The 21,314-nt window shown below is 28.0% G+C and overlaps 1 protein-coding gene across 2 annotated transcripts in view; it reads left to right on the top strand.

Annotated features, from left to right (window-relative positions):
* LOC132929232 (proteoglycan Cow) overlaps window positions 1–21,314 on the top strand; it is a 36,121-nt gene that overhangs the window by 8,164 nt on the left and 6,643 nt on the right. For both annotated transcript variants that reach the window (XM_060994425.1, XM_060994424.1), the window contains exons 2-3: window positions 17,988–18,057; window positions 19,697–19,982. In XM_060994425.1, coding sequence (XP_060850408.1) covers window positions 17,988–18,057; window positions 19,697–19,982 — 356 coding nt within the window. The remainder of the gene's footprint in view (window positions 1–17,987; window positions 18,058–19,696; window positions 19,983–21,314) is intronic.

Here is a 21,314-nt window from a genome sequence, read left to right as displayed (position 1 = left end):
GAATAAAATAGTTCCTATAATAAACTAAAAGTTAATTATTTGTAAAATAATTTAACTGATTTAATGCATATTAAAAGCATCGGATAGGGACTGCAATATTTGTAGTGAGGTCGCATAAATACTTTAATACTTTATTAATAATGAGATGACATTGACCGTGATTGGAATGAAGGCTGATACCGGGGTGTTGTTTATTACTGAATGGTTTTCATGGTCTTTTTCTGACGTGATATATATTTTATTACTATTACTATTGTCAGCTTGCCAAACACGAACATTTTTCTTCATATGGATTATATGACGTGACATAAATCCTCGTTTTTACTTGTTGTTTTGACTAGGAAAACAAATAATAAAATACTTACTAGGCATTATAAAAATTAAATTATGTCCAACTTCAGATATTATGGTTTATTGATGAATTTCCTACATTGCTAATTTATTCAGACTATGCCAGGACTATGTACCTACCTATAGAGCCCTTATCGATTTTTTCTATAAATAATTTCTATTAGCAAATTTATTTTTTGTATTTGTCTATTAACAATGAAATTAATTTAAATAAATATTAACTGATGTAAGTGATGTAACGAATGGAACGCCAGTTTGGGTTTATGAGTTTTAAATGGGATAGAAATAATGATATGTCCATGTATAAAAGTAAAAGGTTATACGATAGGCACACTATAACATGTCTAAATAGTCTTAGTGGAAAACTTCGAAAACCGAACCAATTCGATATAAAGAAAAGATGAGAAGGATTTAGTTTCTTGGCTAACTTTCAAAAACAGTGGAATTGGACTCATTATTTATATCCTCCGTTTTACTTTTATCAGATAAATGGCATATTATATTAAACTACTGCAGTAAATCAACGTTTTATTTCTAAACCGCTTAATGTTGTTCTTAACTGAAATAGCTAATGCTAATCAATAATGTTAAATTATTTAAACTGTTAAAACAAAAAAAAAAAAAATAGAGTTTATTCTTTAACATTTGTGAATAAGTACCTACCGAATGTTTAACTATTAAACTTGAAACTCAAATTAAAGGAGTTAAATAAGTTATATTGTTGACGTAGGTTTTAATATAATATTGATTTATACAAGTATATTTTAAAATGTACAATACTATACAACATATTGTTTCTGACTTATTAATAATTAAGTACTCGATAATAAATTTCAATTGACATAATAGAAGGATCGTCTAGTTCATTAAATTAATTTTTTTTATAAAATGTGTTTTAATTTATGAAGTATTTTCTTGAAATATATTGTTTTTATTAAAATTTTATTATACGAATAGTAGAGTTGAGGAAATGAATACAGGTGCCAAACCAAGTTATTTTTATCCTCCTTGTTTACTCCTTTACTAGTTAAATTAGATTTTTTGAATTAAATTCATTTTTAAGTATTAAACACATTTTTGTATGATTATCTCCTGTATTATGTATACAGCAGGTGTATCTTGCATGAACCATGTATGTGAGTATATTATCAATATTACACTTTATTTTTCATACGCAAGGGCGGGCTCATAAACATTTTGGAATGGGGGGAAATGTATATATATATATTATATGCATATAAATAAATAAATATGTTAATGTATGCTTTTAAAAATATACTCTATAGTCTATACAAACATTGTTTAAAAAAGTGAGGGGGTGGTACCCTCTGACTCTCCTTTCTATGAACGGTCTTGTATATGTGATTTTATTGCATATCGACTACATTTCTTGGAAAGAGAGTAGATATATAATTTGGACGAAAGACTACTGGAGAATAAAAATATGTTCTTATTGTAATCGTGTATACACATGTCGATAATAAAATAACGTATATGAAAAAGTATCATGACAAATAGTTTTATTTTAAAAAGTTTTCTATTTTAAAAAAATTGAAAGCTTTTTACTTTTGAAAGTAAAAGAAGAAAGAATATTCCATGGTACACGAATTGTATGTCGCGCGTAGATGCTGTTTTTATTCTTCCCTAGAGTATTTTACTCGACCACTTTTTGAATATACTCTAGGTATATACACTATTGTGTTTTTTCTCCTTATATATTATTATATATAATATATTGAGTCCTTATCATCTCTCATGAAATTGAGAAAGAAAAATATAACAATTGGATGGTTTGAATGGAAATGAATGAAGATCTTCTTTATATGCTCTCGAATACTATTTTGTAGTTGACGTATGACACCCTTTGTATTTTCAGTTTGGTGACCATTAGTGATCTGAAAATACCAAGGTCAAAATCTTGCGCCTTAACAATTGTTTAATTGTTTTTGCCAATATTACTGATGGTATATAAGTAAAAAATAAGGTATTATTATATAAACATTAACATTTAGTATGGTAAAAACAGTATGGTGACGATGTGAGATATTTTATTATGTTATGGATCTGTCGCTTGTTCCCGAGGTTGTTCCTAATAGTCATGCACTGTGGGTGTCTAATAACATATTATAATATTTTATACTTGATCAGACGTACTGAAGCTGCAGGTGGTTTATCGTTCGAAGGAGATATATTGTTAACTTAGAAGATTATGTATTATTATATCTCAGACTCCGTTGTAAACTCTAAGGTCTAATCAGGAAAAAGTATTCAAGATCATGTCGTGACTTTTTCAGATTCCTTTTTTTTTAAATTTATATCTATCCGTTATATTTCTTCTCTTGTATTAATACACATTGCATAAGTACGTCAAAAACAGCCCATAGTACTCAATTATTATTTATGGATTTTACAAAAAATATGTATAATAATAATAATAAAAATGGAATAATGATTGGCTCTCGGATTGGCTGTAGTTGTAACTTGTATAATAATATAAATGATGTAATAAAAAAATATTTCAATTTTCCGACAAAAAATATTAGAGATGTCATATTTTTGTTTTTATTTTATTTATTATGTTATGTTTGTAGCTGTATCGAGTAATGTAATTAATTATTTTATAATATTCCTATTAAATAAAAATGTTTAAAAGGATAATAACTATAATAAGCATAATTAGCAGTATTTATTTAAGAAAATTACTTTTATAAAACCATAAATTTAAGACAGACAAATTTTTTAATTCGTTTAAATTTTGAAAAATTAAAAATATTATGCTATCTATATCACTGATTTATTTATCACAGTGATGTGTATAATCGACATTAGGAAATACATTACATTTTTTTTATGGAATAAAATATATGCATATTTATTATTACAATAGTTATATGTATATTTATGAAGTGCCTTCTTAGGTTAATAAATCAAATAAATAATTTAAATTATTATTAGTCTTTCAATGTTTTCTTTGGTTATTTTCAAAATATATTTATAATTTCTTGTTGGTTTAGTTATTGTTTTTGTAAATAAGAATCAAGTCTCGTCAATAGAAAGTTATATCAAAACGTAACCCATATTTATTTTGAGTTTGCGATAATGAAAATTCTTAGTCTATGTACTTTAAAGAATATTGAGTATAAAACTTAATATTTTTTATGTAGGTATTTATTGTCATCTTCGCTATCAATTATTAATTTGACGAAAACGATGCGATATCCATTTAATCTATATTCTATACTGCGCTAATATGTCGAAATATTATCTTATTTTCGCTATGTTATCGATTTAACTTATCGTAAATATATTTCTTGTTTATTTATTAGTGAATTTGTTGTACACAATTGAAATTGTACAGTATTTTCTTAAATAAAAATATTTTTTCAATTTAAAGAAATCTTTTTTTTAAATTTTAAATAATTTTGTCATGCATATTTTATCTATTTTAACTCCTAACTTTCATCGAGTCCTAATTATAATCTATTAAATAATAACTTGTACATTTAAAAAATTGAATAATACCTTTAAAAATTGAATTGAATCTTGTTGAATAAGTATATTTAAAAGAGTAGCAGTAAAATATAATACACTGCTATAATATATGATTTAATGTTTTTAATAATTTTGTATGTATGGGACACCGTTAACCTATGCAAAAATTTTTAAAATTTTATAATTTAAGTAAATTTTAATATATTTTTCATTATAATATCATCTGTCGACTGTTAATAATTAATATATATTTTTTTTTTTTGAAATACTTTTCATAAGAGTATTGTGATATAAATTCATCTTCGATACTGGCCATCGTTGGACTATAAATGTTACTTATTATATTTATTGCTTAGCGTCTATTTAAAGGCTCTTTAATACTGAACTGCATTTTTTATTTAATGAACTGACTGACGAAGATTTTCAATTAATTTAATTTTAGAATTACGTATGGTATACGTTCAATATAGACAGAATTAGCCTTTAAGAAATTCTGTCTCTCTTTCTCTGATCACAGTCTCTAATGGAAAGCAAATAATCGATACAACTTACAACACCGTTATAATCCAACTGTATTTACTCGGAATGGGAAACGCTAGTATACATTCATGTACGTTTTTAATGAACGATGGTATTTATACTGGTATATTTATCTTAATATAACTCGCTCAAACGAAGATAACTCGAATAAGCAGAGTATAATTTTTTAGAATATGTTGTGTGATTGTTTGGAGTATTTTTTGTTAATAATTATTTATTAACATGTTCATTTAATTCAAGTGAAATATAAATATTGACATTTTGAAGCTAAAACTGTGTACTTAGCTATATTTTCTTTTATTATACTATAGCAAACACGTTAAATATGCATAGCTAAATGCATAATTTATACATGTGAAATGTTCAGAATGTAACTTATTTTCTTATCAATATGTTTCTTTTTTCTCTCGGTTCTAATTAATCATTGGCCGTCGCCCAAGTCGTTGTACCTACCCTTTATGCTGACTACGGGTCTAATATAGATATACTAAAAACTATTTATTTTACGTTACTTAGTAAATTTGAAATTTTTATATCTTGTTTTATTTTTAATTACAAATTTAAAATAAATATTTCATATTTTAATATTTATTTATTATGCTGTTAACGAATTTAACTCGTTAAATTTAATTTTATTCACTGATACAATGAATAAGTACCCTATATATTTCAATACTATTAAAATATTTTATCTAGAAAATTTCAAATTAAAATTAGAAATTTATATGAACACACTATCGCTGTGATTTAAAAATATAAGTTTAAATTTATAGAAGGAATTTATTGAAGAGGTATAAAATAGGTAGGCAATAATATATTATAACACTTCTTATCAACAAATATTTTTATTTACTTTGATGTTCAGAACGCTCAAATTAAAAGCTCTTTAAGCAGTATTTGCTACTCGAATTTACCGTTGGTAAACAAATTTAATTTGTTTATAAACATTATTGATAATGACTATTTATCAAGTATTTAATAATAATTAATTATTGTCTTAAAAAAATATCTATTATATCCCTTTCCTAAAATATTTGAATTGAACAAAATGATTGATCAAATAAGAGTGTATCTAAATTTGAAACATTTAAATACCTCAAATAATATGCAAAGAATAGTTTTCTGTATTACCTAGGTGTAGTTAATTTTATGATATAAATATAGTTTAACTTTAATCTAAATATTTTTTTGATTTTCGACGAATTTTGCAATAATAAAACACTTGTTGAAAATTAGTGAATTTACTTAGACATATGTTCTAATCCCTTCCCCTAATTTTATTTTTATTGATCATTTAGAAATAAACTTAGAATTTTTTATTTGTGACTTCCTAGATCCATTTGTCACTAAATCCCACTTTAAAAATTAAAAATTGAAGCTTTATTCCTGCTCCAAAAGGTGAAGACAGACATAAAAAAACTACTTCATTGTTAATTCAATAAATTTTAAATTTTGCTACGTTGAATCTAAAATAAATATTTTAAATTCTATTAATTATTATTTTGAAGTCAAAATAAAACTATAGTCATATAATATAGCGTGTGTTTGTATTTGGTATTTTTTATAATATTAGTAAAATTTGTCTTCTCCAGGAGATCTAAATTATTATATATTTAAAGAATTCATGTTACGCATCATTTAGTATCGTAAAGGGAGGGTGTAGATTAGGCCTATGGGTATACTAATCTTATAAACTGGATTTCGTGCTTGAGTTAACTTTAATTTTCCTTGGACTTGAATAGTTGAATGAATCAAGATTCTTTTGATTAATTTAAACCATTATTAGGATTATATAACTCTAGCTATTTGTGTTTATAAGTTCAATGTTTGTGTTGTAACTTATAAGGTTTAGTATTAGAGGGAATTGACCTATTGATATTATACAATTCAATGCAAAAGTATAAGAGCTGTGTTCTCTCGTTGGTTACGGTATTTTAATTTTTAAGCGAGTCATGGCATGTGGGAAATCTGCAGCTAAGTTGTACACTTGTAAGACGGAGGCAAAACACATAATATGTGACGTCTTTTTAAATCGTTGTGTATTTATCAAATGTACCATAATTGAACATCCATATAATGCGGAGAGCATTTGGATCGCTACAAAATCGGGCGACGCGTATATAAGTAGATTAGAGACTATATGGACGACGCGTCTCCGTCCACCTGATATAATCTCCGCGAGTGTCCAACACGCGGCTAATAAAAAGCGCCTATAAAAGCATTATTATTATTATTATAATACTGGTAATAAAGATAATATAAAAATAATAATAATAATAATAACAACGTACCCTCGTCCGTCGCTCGAGGACATGCCATGTAACCGTCAACACACTCCCCTCCTCTCCCCCCCCCACCCGCCTAACATTCAATCGAACACTATATAGCTATCGCGACGCAGAGGCGGAGATGCGGCGCCACCGCCGTAAGTAACGGTCGGTCGGTCGGTGGCGATTTCCGAACGACGCGGCGGCAAGGCGAGGCAGTAGTCTTCGGCGACGACTGCGATATGTGACGCGTATGATATATACGTGGAAGCGTTTAACGCGGGGGCAGTGGCGACGACGGTAAGGAGAATAATATATTAATATTATAGAGTGAAGAAAGAAAGAGAGAGAGAGAGAGAGAGAGAATAAAAAACGATACTCCGACCGAATAGAAGTGGACGGTCTTTGGATTTATTACACGCGTTTAGACGTCGGCGGTCGTCCCGTCTATTGGAGACGACGCGCGACTGCGACGGTCGGCCGGCAGGCAGTGGCGGCAGTGGCTGCAGGTCGCGCGCGCGCGCGTGTGTCTGTGTGTGCATTATAAACGTCGGGCGCCGCTGTTGTGTGTGCCGCCGACGTATATAGCGTGTTTATACGGCGTGCGGCGCCTGTCCGCTGTCTCTCCGTTTGCCGGTCGTAACGTCGTCGACGTCGTCTCGGTTAGGTCTGTGCATATGTACACAAGCGTCTATCCTCCCCCGCCTCGCCCCGCACCATCAACTGCTGCCGCCACGGACGCGATCGTGTACTCCCTATCGTCGTAGACGTCGTCAACCCTCGCCCCGGGTCCCGCGACTCACCCCTCGCCAGCGCTCACCCCGTCACGTACTGTCCCGTCGCTGCTACCTTATAATATTTTAACCTTCGTGATCCCGTTTAAGCGATATGGCACAAACGACAACACCCGCCAAACGTCCGGGTAATAATAATATACATTATAATATTATTATTATTATTATTATTGTTGTTGTTGGACGTTGTTATTATTGTAGGTACTTATTATGGTTTGACACCGTAAACGTCTCGTCCGTCAGTCCCGCGGTATTTTCGCGGAAGTGGTGGGTACGCGTGATGTACACTTCGGTTGCTCTTGCGGTGTCCTTATACTCGTCGTGCACGCCTTTTTCAGACGATTCCGTAGCACGACTCGCTCCAAGCACTGGTATTTTTTTATTTATTTTTTAATCGTTTCCGCTTTTTTCGTCCAATTCATTTTCCAAGAACAAATATTAACTCGTAATAATAATGTTTAAAGGCAATACTTAGGGTTCTAATACTTGATATTCACCGTGTTTCAGAATAGAAAAATCTATACGTTCTGGTCGTGGGTATAAAGGGTATAATAATATTATGATAATAAAAACAGAATAAATAGAGTAGGTAAGTTAGGTTAAGTAAACGTAGAACATTATTGCCGAATATAAATCTTTCAATGTTTGAAAAATGAAATATTTACATTCTACACACGCATCGCTGACTAATAAGTAGAATATAATATGTATACCGGTAATAAATTTACTCAAAATTTAATTTAATTTAATCAATCTGTCAGACGTCAGTTAATGTTTTAATTTAATTGAATGAATGTGTAGTTATAATATTCGATTGATTATACAATTAATAACATTTTAATACCATTGCTTTTGATTTGTATTCAATTAATATATTTTTATGCATATAAAATAGACGGTTATTGTTTGTGCTATATAAGTGTAATAATAAATAATGTACTTCAAGTATTTTAACATAATTAGGTAATGAAATGTATAATCTAATGCCAAATAACCAAGGGTAAGTATAAAGTAGGTATTTAATCAATAAAATAAAATTATTAATTAATGTATGTGTATTCAAAATATTTTAAATTTATTATAATATTACGTGTATTGATTTTTAATTTTGATAACTCTTGGAAATGTTATACACTTATGAAACTTTGATAGTAAATAACTAATTTTATATCGAATAACGACAATAAAGTGTATTCATAAAATAAATATATCAAAATCTATTTGAATCAAAACATTTTTTTTACAAGTTCTTTAAAATACATATTAAGTACTTCACTATAAGTCGAGTATAAAAATATAAGGTTCAAATAACATATAATATTTAGGAGTCAATTTCTTTCAAAACTTTCAGACAAGTCACAGTATTATAAGTTAAGTTAAAATTATAAATTATTTCAACAATTGTGTGTATAAAACTAAAACTTTTGTTTGTAAAATGTTTTTACTTTTGAAATTGTAAAAAGTAATTTGAACTTTTGTAGACTAACAAAAAAGTTTGAAAATTTGTAAATTATCTCAAGTATGATTAAGAGTTTCATAACGAATCAATGTAGATAATAAATTTATAATTCATAATTAACTTTGGTATTCATACTTTAAATTTTGAATTTTTATAAATATATCTACAGTAAAAATATTGTTAAAACTTAAATAAAAATAAATAATAATTAGTATTATAGTTTATATTAAAGCAAATAACAAAGGAAAAAAATTAAACTTTATTTTTGAACTCAGTATCTGCCAAAATGTTATGAGTTCAGCACTTATCGCTGCGATACTTGAATTAATGTTAACATATAATATAACGTAAACCAAGTAAAATAGCAGTTTTATGAGGTTTAACTACTTTAATCTAACTAACGTTATTAGTTTTATTAAGTTTTTATTAATATAATGATATGTATTTTATATTATATGATATATTTTACTGTGTAATAATGTCATAATTAAAAATGTTGTAATGAATAAAATTTTAAACCTTCACTGCTATTTTTAGTTTTTTAAACAAATCATAAAAGTACAAATTATCTGAAAACTGTTTCAATCTGCAACAGTTTTTAAAGTTTTGAGTATAATTAGTCATAACTCATAAGATAGATTAATCAAAATGTGCATCTCATATGAATAAATTATATCATAAATTAAACATTTTAATGTTTATGTTGAAGTTATTAACATTCAAAAGTTTTAGAATGATGGAGTAGGTGCCAGGTAATAGGTACTTACTAAGATTTATAATGTGTATTGATTCATTACTAATGATGACTAGGGTTCAGATTGGTATGTAAATAAATATTTTTATAAAGTATAATAAACCAGCATTGAAAGGTGTAAAATCTGTTTCAAAATAATGGAGTTATTTTTGTTTTACATATATTTAAATATTTCGTTACAAAAATATAATTTTTTATATATTTTGTCATATTTTTATACATAATTGGATGTTTTCGGCAATAATTTCAATTTAAATTAATATATTATTTATGTGTTCAGTATGAAGTCGCGTAGATAAGTTAAAATAAATGTACACATAAGACATGGTTTATTACAGTAAAATACTACCGTGAAAACTTTTAAAAATAAAATAGATGACTTTAAAAAAAAAAGAGGTCATGATGGCAACGCAATGTCAGATCTTACTTTAGCAGTTTCTAATCAAAAATCAAACAAACGATAATTTAAAAATATGATTTAATGTAAACATTTGCAAACTTTAAATTTTTAGAAGATTAATAGAATAACTAACCACACGACATGTATTTATATACTACATATTTTTGTTTATTTAAAACATATAAATCTTAGCCTTACTTATGATCAATGGTGTTTGAAGAATATATATATATATATATATATATTGGTACGTTATTTTTTATAATACTTCAGTACATCAGTCTTCATCTTACATCCAGTAAATATAATTTATTTTATTGCGTTTTGTAATTCTGAACAATACGTTTTTCAGTTTTTATATTCATTATCCAAATTATCCGAAACATGTAAAAAAAACATAATATAAGTGATAATGCATAGGAAAAGAGAGATAAAATAAAAATATTGTCTGCGCCAGTTAGTCGTCTGACTATGTGTGTGACGAACGTGATGCGCGTTACAATACATTACAATGTGTATACCTACAACAATTATAAGGTCGTCGTCATATAATATAATATATATACTTTATTCTTCCGGAGGAGGTTCGACACGTTTTTATCAGTGGCACAGAGATTTCTCAACGTAATAGGTCGATACAAAAAATTATATATATATGTTCAAAAACCCCATGGGAAAAATTGAACATTAATTATTCCACATTTATGATATCATGTATGCCAGCTGCCAGTTACAGAGTCTTTACCTGTCATCCTTTTTGTTTGTACCACATAAATATTATATATATGTATTGTTGCTGCGTTCCTTCGCCGTCGCCGCTGTCATACGTCTCCCCGCGCCCCTTGTACACAGCTGTTTTATGCTATACGTCTGTAAAATGTATACTGCACATTAAAAGCCACTAGGAATACTATATAATTTATTATTATCTATACGCGCGTACGGTAGGTGCATTGCACTAGAATTCGATGACCTTACCAATAAACTGGGTTTAAGTAATATAGTGTAATATATTCCTCTGTAAGGATTTCAATTTTCAATAACCATATTGACTTTTCGGAACGCCCCAATATTTTTCGAATACGTCTTATAAATTATTTTCAACTTATTCACGTTGAACGTTGACAGAAAACCTACCTTTAAATGGAATCTTCTGTCTTTGTCGTTTTCTGCAGTCTGTCTTCTCTCTATTTTTCTTTCTATATATTATATATATTATAATCATATAATATATGTCATTCGTATTCATCAAACTCATCGTATATCACAAACATATTTTGAAACGAAATCAGTTAACAATAGCCTATTGTTACACAGTCGCATCTCTAACATTTAACATCGGGTCATTAAAACTGATTCTATTATTTTTCGAAAGTAAAAATAAATTGTTACTATTTGAACATTAAAAGCCAATATTCCTCGTCAATATTAGCTCGTTATTCCTTCATGTAGCGATGAAGCGTATGGTGTATAATTTATAACCACTGCATGCGTGCATTTAGTTTTAGCTGGGTATTGGATTTATAGTACATATACCTATATAGTTACAATACGTTTCTTTTTGTGTAAGGTGGTAAATATTTTCATAAAAATAATTATTATCTTTTAAATTGTATGCGTAGTTTATTATTATTATGCTGTGACCGTAATAATACGTACAATTAAATCAAAAATGCAGATATAAATACATAATACATAAATAAACAAATAACAATAATTATAGTTGGTATAATCGAGGAACACATTGATAATCGAATAATAAATTCATTATTGTTGAAAACAGATTTTACTAAACATACATCGTATTACACACTTGAATGTATTATGTATGGGTGTATGGGTCAAATACTAACAGCGTTAGATTATTAAAATATTACTATAAAATAAAAATCCTTGTCGGTGATGATGGTATTTTACTACAATTTTCTTTTGTTTAATGTTTAATAACTAGTATTTTTGTGGGTAAAGTACACTTGTAATGAATTTTAGTATAGTTCTTCTTGTAACAAAAAATGTAGTGTTACTTTTAACTACTATTATAATGAATGCAATATGTATCATGAATATAAGATTTTAAAGTGATAAAAGTTTGAAGTATATACTATACGTATACTGGTAAATATATATAAATTTTATATATTTATGTATAATATATTATTATCATCCACGTGTTTATTATAGTGGTTATATTTCAGATTAGATTCAATATAATAGTTATTCAGTGGTTATATAGTGTCACTCATAGCAGACATCGGGGGGACTTAGGGGGGCTTAGCCCCCATAAAAATTCAATCAAATGTCCGCTTATGATGTCAGTGTTGTATGCTGCTGAATCGAAATTAAATATGTATGTTTTCTTTCAAAAAAAGTATTTAAAAAATTAAAACAATAAAAACTTTAAAACTATAGTTTGACAATGGAATTAAATTACTTAAAAAAAATATTTTATAAGTAGTTATAACACTTAGAATTTTTCAATACAATGGGTATATATGACATTATACATTGTTAAATACATTTAATACTATTTCCAGCTTGTATTGCATTTTCAAACATTATAAAAATTAAAAATTATGATTTTTATAAAGACAAGTTTTAGAAAAACTATTATAATCTATTAGAACTGAAAACAAACTAATTTCAGAAATTGTTTAGTTTGTACCGTGGCCTGTAGCGGCTGTAGCTATATCTCATCTTTATACTCGACACATTGTTCGATAACGAGATATTTAATACATTATTGATATTATACGTACCTAGTTATACTGTCTTAAAGTTTAGTATACTAGTATTGTCACATTTCTCAAAATTATTTTATCATTGTATCTTGTTATCCATAAATCTGAAATCTAAAAATATAATTAACTTATAATGTAGTTCTTAATCAAATAAGTTATTACTAACGTACGAGTACATATTTGGCTAGCACAATTTAAAAATTATTTAGATACTAGTAATATATAAATTTATAATAAATTAATAAGAATATTTAAAAAGTATACATTTTTGTTTATCTTAAACTCGATTACTGATTTCTATTAATAAGTAATTAAATTACAATAATTACATTTATTGAAAGGTCAATCTTTCATTCTAAATGCTAAATTTTATTATCTTTAAATGTAAGTTAATTTAAGATACCATTTCATTAAAAAATATAGTTTTACCTAATTAGTTAAATTGAATAAGATTGGTAAATAAGATATTATTATATATTCATTTATATTTTTATTAAATTTAATGATATTATATATTTATATCATAATTGAAAATTAATATGTAAATTAACTTTGTTATAATTTATAAATTGTATTGTATGATGCTCGTGGCTATTGTTAGAATTAGTCGAGGGGAAAAAATGCAATTAATTATATCACAATCATTATATAAAGTGCGTTTGATCAAATATAATTTAATTACATTATTATCCGTCGTAAAGATAGTTATCAAGTGCATCAATGTATATTATGCGCTTCTTGATTTTAATTTCGAAAGGGTATTATAATAGTTATTTGAATTGATTTTATACTATAGGTACTACACCGGTATACAAATATCCAATTTATACTATTTTATTTAATTGAGAAAAAAATACAAGTATTTAATATTAAACTATATTAAGTACTACAATTAAATTAATCTCATGTAATATATATATCAGTACTTATATAATATATTACTGTATTTTCAATGAAACTAAATAAATTTCTTTTTACGAAAAAAAATAACATTTTACTGAATAACTCATTATTGAAAAGTATGCAAATATATATTACCAAATATTTATAAATTAATTGTTATATTCTAATAATTATTTTGATTTTTTATTAGCATTATAACTGTCTTAATTGTACGATATTCTTTAATATTTCTTAATAGTTTATTATAATTAGGTAGTGAACTGTATGAAAACTTCTCAAAGCATTTCATACTATTATACATAAGTTAGTGCATGGATTGTTTCAACATTATTTTAGAGATTATAAGACATTTTTTCCTGGTCAAAGTTGTTTGAGTCCTTGATGATTTAAAAATAATAAGTTGAATATATTATTGTGTAAAACTTATAATAATATGTATAATTATTAAATTATAATATATTATGCACTCGGAAATTGCTGGTTTGTATGTGGTATTGTAGGTATAGTCCGTAATAAGTTATGAGATAATAATATTATATGACTTGTACGAGCGCATATAAAGAACATATTTTTCAAGACATCAATCTGAAAGTACTTTATTGTAAAATATCTACTATGGCTTTTGAGTAATATTTATTTACATATTATGTATGACAGTTATGTATAAGTTCAGACCTCAGATCGTTCGAATTTTGTCGGTCGTGTATTAAATTCACAAACGCATTGTATACAAATATGTGTGTGTGTGTGTGGGTGTGGGTGTGTTTCTTTGGAAAGACGGCGATTTCTCGTGGCTTATCTAATTATGTAAATTCAATTCATTTCGAGTATACAATAAGGCTCGACGGGGTGTAATCGTTTGCGTCTCTGATATGAAGTGCGTAATACATGAGTATGCACACACACACACACACACACACACACACACACACACACACACACACACAGTTTATGCGTATATAATATTATATAGGGTCGTGAAGAAGACGAGTATATGTGTACGTACATATATAACGTGCATATAGGTATTTCGGGCTATATTAACGTTAGCTAACATAACTCGCCCCAGTCTCTGATTCCGCACGCCCAGTTGCGTCGGTATACATTATAATATATAATAACATTGTGCTGGAAGGGTGGAAAAAAATCATATTTTTCTCGCACGGCCGTCGTGCATCGATCCCCAACTATATACGGTGACCGGTGGTTCATCAATAATGGATATCGACCGATAATGGTAAATGGGGTAATCGCCAGGTGTGGGCGCGTAAAATCCGTTCGGGTGCAGCGTCGGTTCGTCGGGATTGAGGGTTGAAATGCTGTTTTTGGAGGCCAATATTGTACGGACACGTAGCGCGGCGGCGGCCACGACGAGCAACCGGCGCGCAGAGGCGACGTCGTAGTCGTCGTCGTCGTCGTCGTCGTCGTCGCCGCCGCCGCCGCCACCGCCGCCGCTGTAGTAGTGGTGGCAGCGACGGCGGCGGTGGTAGTGGTAGTGTAGGTAGTAGTAGTGGTAGTATAAAAATCAATACACCGCCGACATGGATTGCCGCCTCCGCGTCCTTCGGCACGGGGTAGGTGCGGGACACCACTACCACACCCCCCCCTTCACCACATCGGCCATCCCATCCCACTACATCATCCTTTTCCTCATCATCAACCCCATCGTCCTCTCGGCAGCTTGTACTCTTTATACGTGGCTTTACCCATTTACGCGCTCACAACACACATACACGCGTATACGTAGTGTGCAAAGTATTTTCATCATCAACATCCTTAGCTTTTACTTTTGCACGATTTTCCCCCTCGGCCGGTATAACAACGACATGCTCTTTCTACTGGTATAATGTTATAATAATTATAATCCAGTAATTTGTATCTCATGTGCGTGCGTGTATGTGCAGTTTGAATGATATTACACATATATTTACTGCCGCACTTAAAAATATTATGTATAATGTATTATAATAGGTAACCGCCGTCGAGTGCCACGTTATTATTATAATGTGGCACGCGAAAAAAAAATTCTTTCGACTACGTGATGACGGTGATGGTCGGAGGGTGGTTTAATCATTTATGAAATATTATTATTATTACTGCACGCTGCGACAAAATAGAATGCGTAAAACGTGTGAAAAATAAAAAAATATTAAAAACTATTGTTTGGCTTTCCACGGGTGCAGTGTAAGTTCGTGTACACGTATATTATGCGCAAAATTAAACGTCACATTTGATGCTCGTTTTCTCCGATCTGTGTATATAATATATATAATATTATGTGTGTATTGCGCGTGTATTATAAACGTGTAAATACAGACTTTTTCACTTCGTCCTTGCGCGGGCCCCGTCACGGGTGATCGACGCTACTCGCATGCGGCTTCGACAAATCACCGCGATATTGAAAATAGGATTTTCGCCTATGTGACTTAGAATAATTTATGGCGTCGGATAACTCGACTGTGATAGTATGCGCTCGCCCTGCGTACCACACAGTCATGGGGTATCTATATAGGTACACATCTATGGTCGGGCTTTATAAATTTATATCAAAAGCTTCGGCTGTATAATGTAACATTATTATAAACGCTAACCGCGCTCGTTGTGTATAGGACATAGGTACGTTTGCGCAATGTGTAATACGCGTGGATAAGCGACATTCAAATTAAATTATATTCGTGTAATCGTGTGCACACACGAGTGGGTAGGTTTAGTAGCAGTAAGTAGTAACTATAATAGGTATACTATATAGCATTAGCATTATTATGTATTGGTACGTCGTATACGTATAGTTGTGGATTACTCATTCATATACTATATTCTAAGGTTTAAACCTTAAATTGAGCCTTCAACTATATAACAATGCATGTCTTCTTCTCGAAACGTTCGTTTATCCGTGATGAGGTTTTGTTTGAGCTTTCATTTGCATTTTTAATCTTCACATATAATCGATTTATAAATGTATGATATTATATAGTGTCATAGTGACAATGGATGTGTAAAATAGTTTCGTTTGGGCATAACGATATTAAACCCCAATTACTATAGACTAGGCGATTATACGTCAAGTATAAAAGGGTCATTAATCCGTATCATCCATGTAAATTGCATTAGAATTGTAAACGGAATTTTAATGTTGCTGTTGTTTCGTGAAACATAATATGTATTGTTACTGTCAATATATTTTTAATTTATAAATTTTCTGAAATTTAATAGTTTACGTACAATATGCATTTGATAGGGTGAAAAATAATAAAAAATAAATAATATCTGTAATTAATAAATACATTAAACAAGCTTTTATAAGATATTATAATAATTATTATTCAAAATACGATTATACTGATGGATAGAATGTAGAATAAATTAAATTATTAACAATAAAATTGTCATATTGTATATAGTAAGAAAGTGAGCACTTTTACCGAATATTATAATTTATGACCAAAATTCGATTAAATAATATGAAATATACACAATTAAAAAATTAAACCTTAATAAAATATTATAAAAAATAATTTATATGTTTACCTAAACACATTTTAATTTTCAGGTTATTTATATTTATTTGTGGTTTCAAAATCAAACAAATTTTCTATACTTTTACTATACAATTTACCTACGTATGGTTTTAAAAGTGTCCTTACGAAAAATGTCTGGTAAACAATACAATTTAATGTTTTTTACTATTTTTTTAATACAATTTAGTTATTGTAATACACCACTATTGTTTTTAATTAATTATAATATAATATTTTTATTTATTACCACCAGTCATTCATATAGTTTCTTAATTGTATTAAAATCTTTTTAAAGTTACAAATTTAAAATGCATATTAATATCAAAGTTAAATCTGGTATTTATTATAAATTATATTTAATAATTGATAATTAATAAAATTAATTTTTTCTATATTTTTTTTTAATCAACAATTATAGTCATACATATTTTAAAGTAATGTAATTCTTCAAAAAGAAAATAATCAAGTAGTAACATTCACTGTGTGAAAATCCATATATTTCACATTGACTGGCATGCAAAGTTTCTTTTAGAAATAAATTGCTTTCATCTGAATAAAAAATGAGTACTGATGAAAAAAGAAAATGTTTATTTTATCTCATATAGAAAAATAGTTAAATAAAAAAATAAACTAGTTAAACATTTAATAAAATATGATAATCTTTATGATATTATCGTAAAAATTATTATTCAAGTTTATATTAAAATAGGTATTTTTACAAATATTTTAAAAATGAATTAGTAAAAAATAATTGTTATTAATTGTTTACAGGAAAACTCAAAGCCTGCAAATGATATCGGCAAGTTTGGAGAGAAAAAGAGATGGATTCATGATCCGAATAGTAAGTGCCAATCTCAATTAATTAGTTTCTTTTTTTGGAAGTTGGATGTTTCATTTACTTTGTACTCTTAAAAGATTTAAGTCTTGCATATAACATTATATGTATACAATATAGGTTATTTGAACTTTTCGAATTTGCATATTAATGGTATTGTGACGGGGGAAGTATTACATTTGTTTCAAAAATATAATCTCCAGAGTATAATAAAAGATCTTTACGACTGTAGACGAAATGGGGTATGAATTAAAACTGGTAGACTATTTCATAAGATTGAAATCGTTATAGCCCCTTGTAGTTCTTCATAACTTAAAAGTCTTCTCAGGTGTCGAATTTGTGTGATGTGTATGTCTTATAGGGTGTGGCGCATTATCGGTACGTGCAGTTAGGTACTTCATACTTTTTTTGAAACATTATTATTTATATAAAAATGGGTGCGGTTCTAATATGTCTTCCATATTTGACAGGTTAAGAAGCTAAGCGTAGGTAGGTACTGAAAATGCTTATACTTCAGTTATGGGGTATCGACCAAATTCGTGTTTGTATTTTAAGAAAACACGGGCTACACAAGTGTTGCAGACAATACCACGGAAATATCTAAATAAATATACATTGCTTCCTTTCATTTAATTTTAAAATGTAAATTCCTTTGCTATTTTATGAAGTTGATTTTCATAGAAGTGTATCTCAGTTCGTTTATTTATTTATTTTAGTATAGTATTTACTTTTTTGAAATATAATATTTAAGTTAATAAGAAGTCTATACAAAATTACAACTTTAAAAACCGATAATATAGTTGGCTTCTTTATTTTTAAATCCATACAGTTTTCACTTATAGGTATTATTCAGCAATATTACTACTTAATAATACCTATAGTTACTATTATTATTATTATTTATATAATACTTATTAATATTTAATAATAATTAGTTCTCTAGTTGTATAATAGCTAACTCAAATATTAATTTTTCGCGGTTGACTCATCATTTTATGATGGGAGTTGGCCTCGTATTTTAACTTAATTATATTTTATCTTAGTTATAACAATTGATGATAATATTTACTTTTTTTTTATTACAATATGCTTTAATTTTATACATAATTATTAAGATAATAATTTTAAAAATGTTTGAAATTTTCATTTCTCATCATTGTATTACCTACTTATTTTATTACACATTATTTATAATTGTATACATTATAGTGATGAATCACTGTATTTCTTAACATTAAAATATCGATTTATTCAATTGACACGTTACTCTTATAGTATTAGTGAATTTATTTACTTCTATGTACTGACTGCTATGGGATTATATTGGATTGGCTCGAACCCAGAAAAATTTCAATCGAGAAACTGTCGTTGAGAAAAAGAAGTAATATAATGTTATAGTCATGAAGAAAGTGCTTTTTGATATGTACAAGATACATAAAAATTCACGATTTTTTTATTTTCTTTGATAATAACGGTAGAAAATTGCCAACAGTCTGCTTTTGAAAGTATAGATTTACAAAATAATATATTATACAGTTTATTTTCTGAACTTGTAAAACTTTTATTATTAAGTTTCTATAGAAAGTATATATAGTGCTTTTAAGCTATTTATATATTTTACTAATCAGTCAAATTTTAAATTTAGGTGACCTTTGCACACCTCTGCGTTGCAAAAAAAAAGAACTCTGTCTTCTTGAAGATGCATATACAGCAGTATGTGTGAGCAAAAAAGAAATTCACAAGAATGGCGATGTGATCATAAGCCGAGAGAAATTTATGGCTGAAGAAGCAGCTCGAAAGAAAGCTCTTGAAGAGGCTTTAGCTGAAGACGAGGATGATGAAGACGATAGTGATGATATCGAAGAAGATGAGGAAGATGACGATGATATATTTTATGATAGTGGCATTAGCAGTTCGTTGTCTACAAACAAGTAAAATATTTTTTTTTATACCAAATTCATTAATTATATAAACGAGATATACCTACTTTATTTCCATACAACTCAATTTTAATAACACATTTCTCTTTAGTATGAACGTTTTTTGGGCATACGTAAACTGCTCAACTTTTTAGTAAAATATTGACTTGTAAAATATTATTGACTGTACTAAACAGGTTAGGTTATAATAATTACTAAATGTAAACTGTATAGGTACCCGAAACAAATACTTGAAATTAGACTAGGTAAAGAAATATTAATTTTAGTCAAAATCATGATTTTTATAAAAATACAGTCGACTCTCGGTAACTCGAAGTTCAAGGGGGAAAAAAAAAATTCGACTTACTAAAAATTTCGAGTTATCAAAAACTTTTAAAAAGTATGTTTATTTGAAGGGGAATTTTATTTATTCGAGATATCAAGAATTTCGAGTTATCAAGGTTCGAGTTACCGAGAGTCGACTGTACCTATAATATACGTTATCTCTTAGAAAGTTAAGATAATCTTATCTAATCAGTATATTATATGATCTAGTGGCATTGATCTGCTAGTAGATTAACTTAACATTCTCAATATTAATTTATTCTAGTCTTTATTCAAATAGAGACTTATTAAATAAAAGAACAGTTTAGTTACAAAAATTTTCTAAATCTTGAAATGAAACCAAAAGTTTGGTAAATACAAATAATGAAATATTAAAATATCAATGGCCAATGAACGTGTTTATATCATTTATATCTTACTATTAATTTATTTAACCTGATGACTGCAATGCAAATTATATTATTACATTTTAATAAGTATCCCACGACAGTCAAAAATTATATAATTTGTATTTATTATATTATTTATTTTATTAACTATACATGGTGATAAACTGATAATAAACAGTACGTAATTTCCGTCGACTATTTTCACTTTAGATAAAAAAAAAAAAACCCACCGCAGTTTATATGTGTTATTTTATTTTTATCTGTATTTTGAACCTATTTACAATCAACGAATTTTTTACTTTAACTTTTATTAATTATCGCCAAAATATTAAAGTAAGGGTAATGGTTACCAATAACTTGATACTGTTTTAAAATGAAAAACAGTTTTATAAATAAAAAGTAATCATAATCACGTTAATAGTAAATGAAACATAATGTAGAAAAAAATGTATTATAATTCATTATTCTTGGACCTCAAAAATATAAATACTATTGAAATTATTTTAATAATAATAGGTATTTTACAAAGCTATAACTTAAAATGTGGATCAAATGATCAATTGTAACAAAAAAATGTCTTTAATACTTTTGAATAGTATTAATATCATGA

Source organism: Rhopalosiphum padi, chromosome 4 (assembly GCF_020882245.1).
Source record: "Rhopalosiphum padi isolate XX-2018 chromosome 4, ASM2088224v1, whole genome shotgun sequence".
NCBI classification, from domain to species: domain Eukaryota; kingdom Metazoa; phylum Arthropoda; class Insecta; order Hemiptera; family Aphididae; genus Rhopalosiphum; species Rhopalosiphum padi.
The sequence above is the reverse complement of the archived record's forward strand: the minus strand, read 5'-3'. Positions and strand labels throughout refer to the sequence as shown.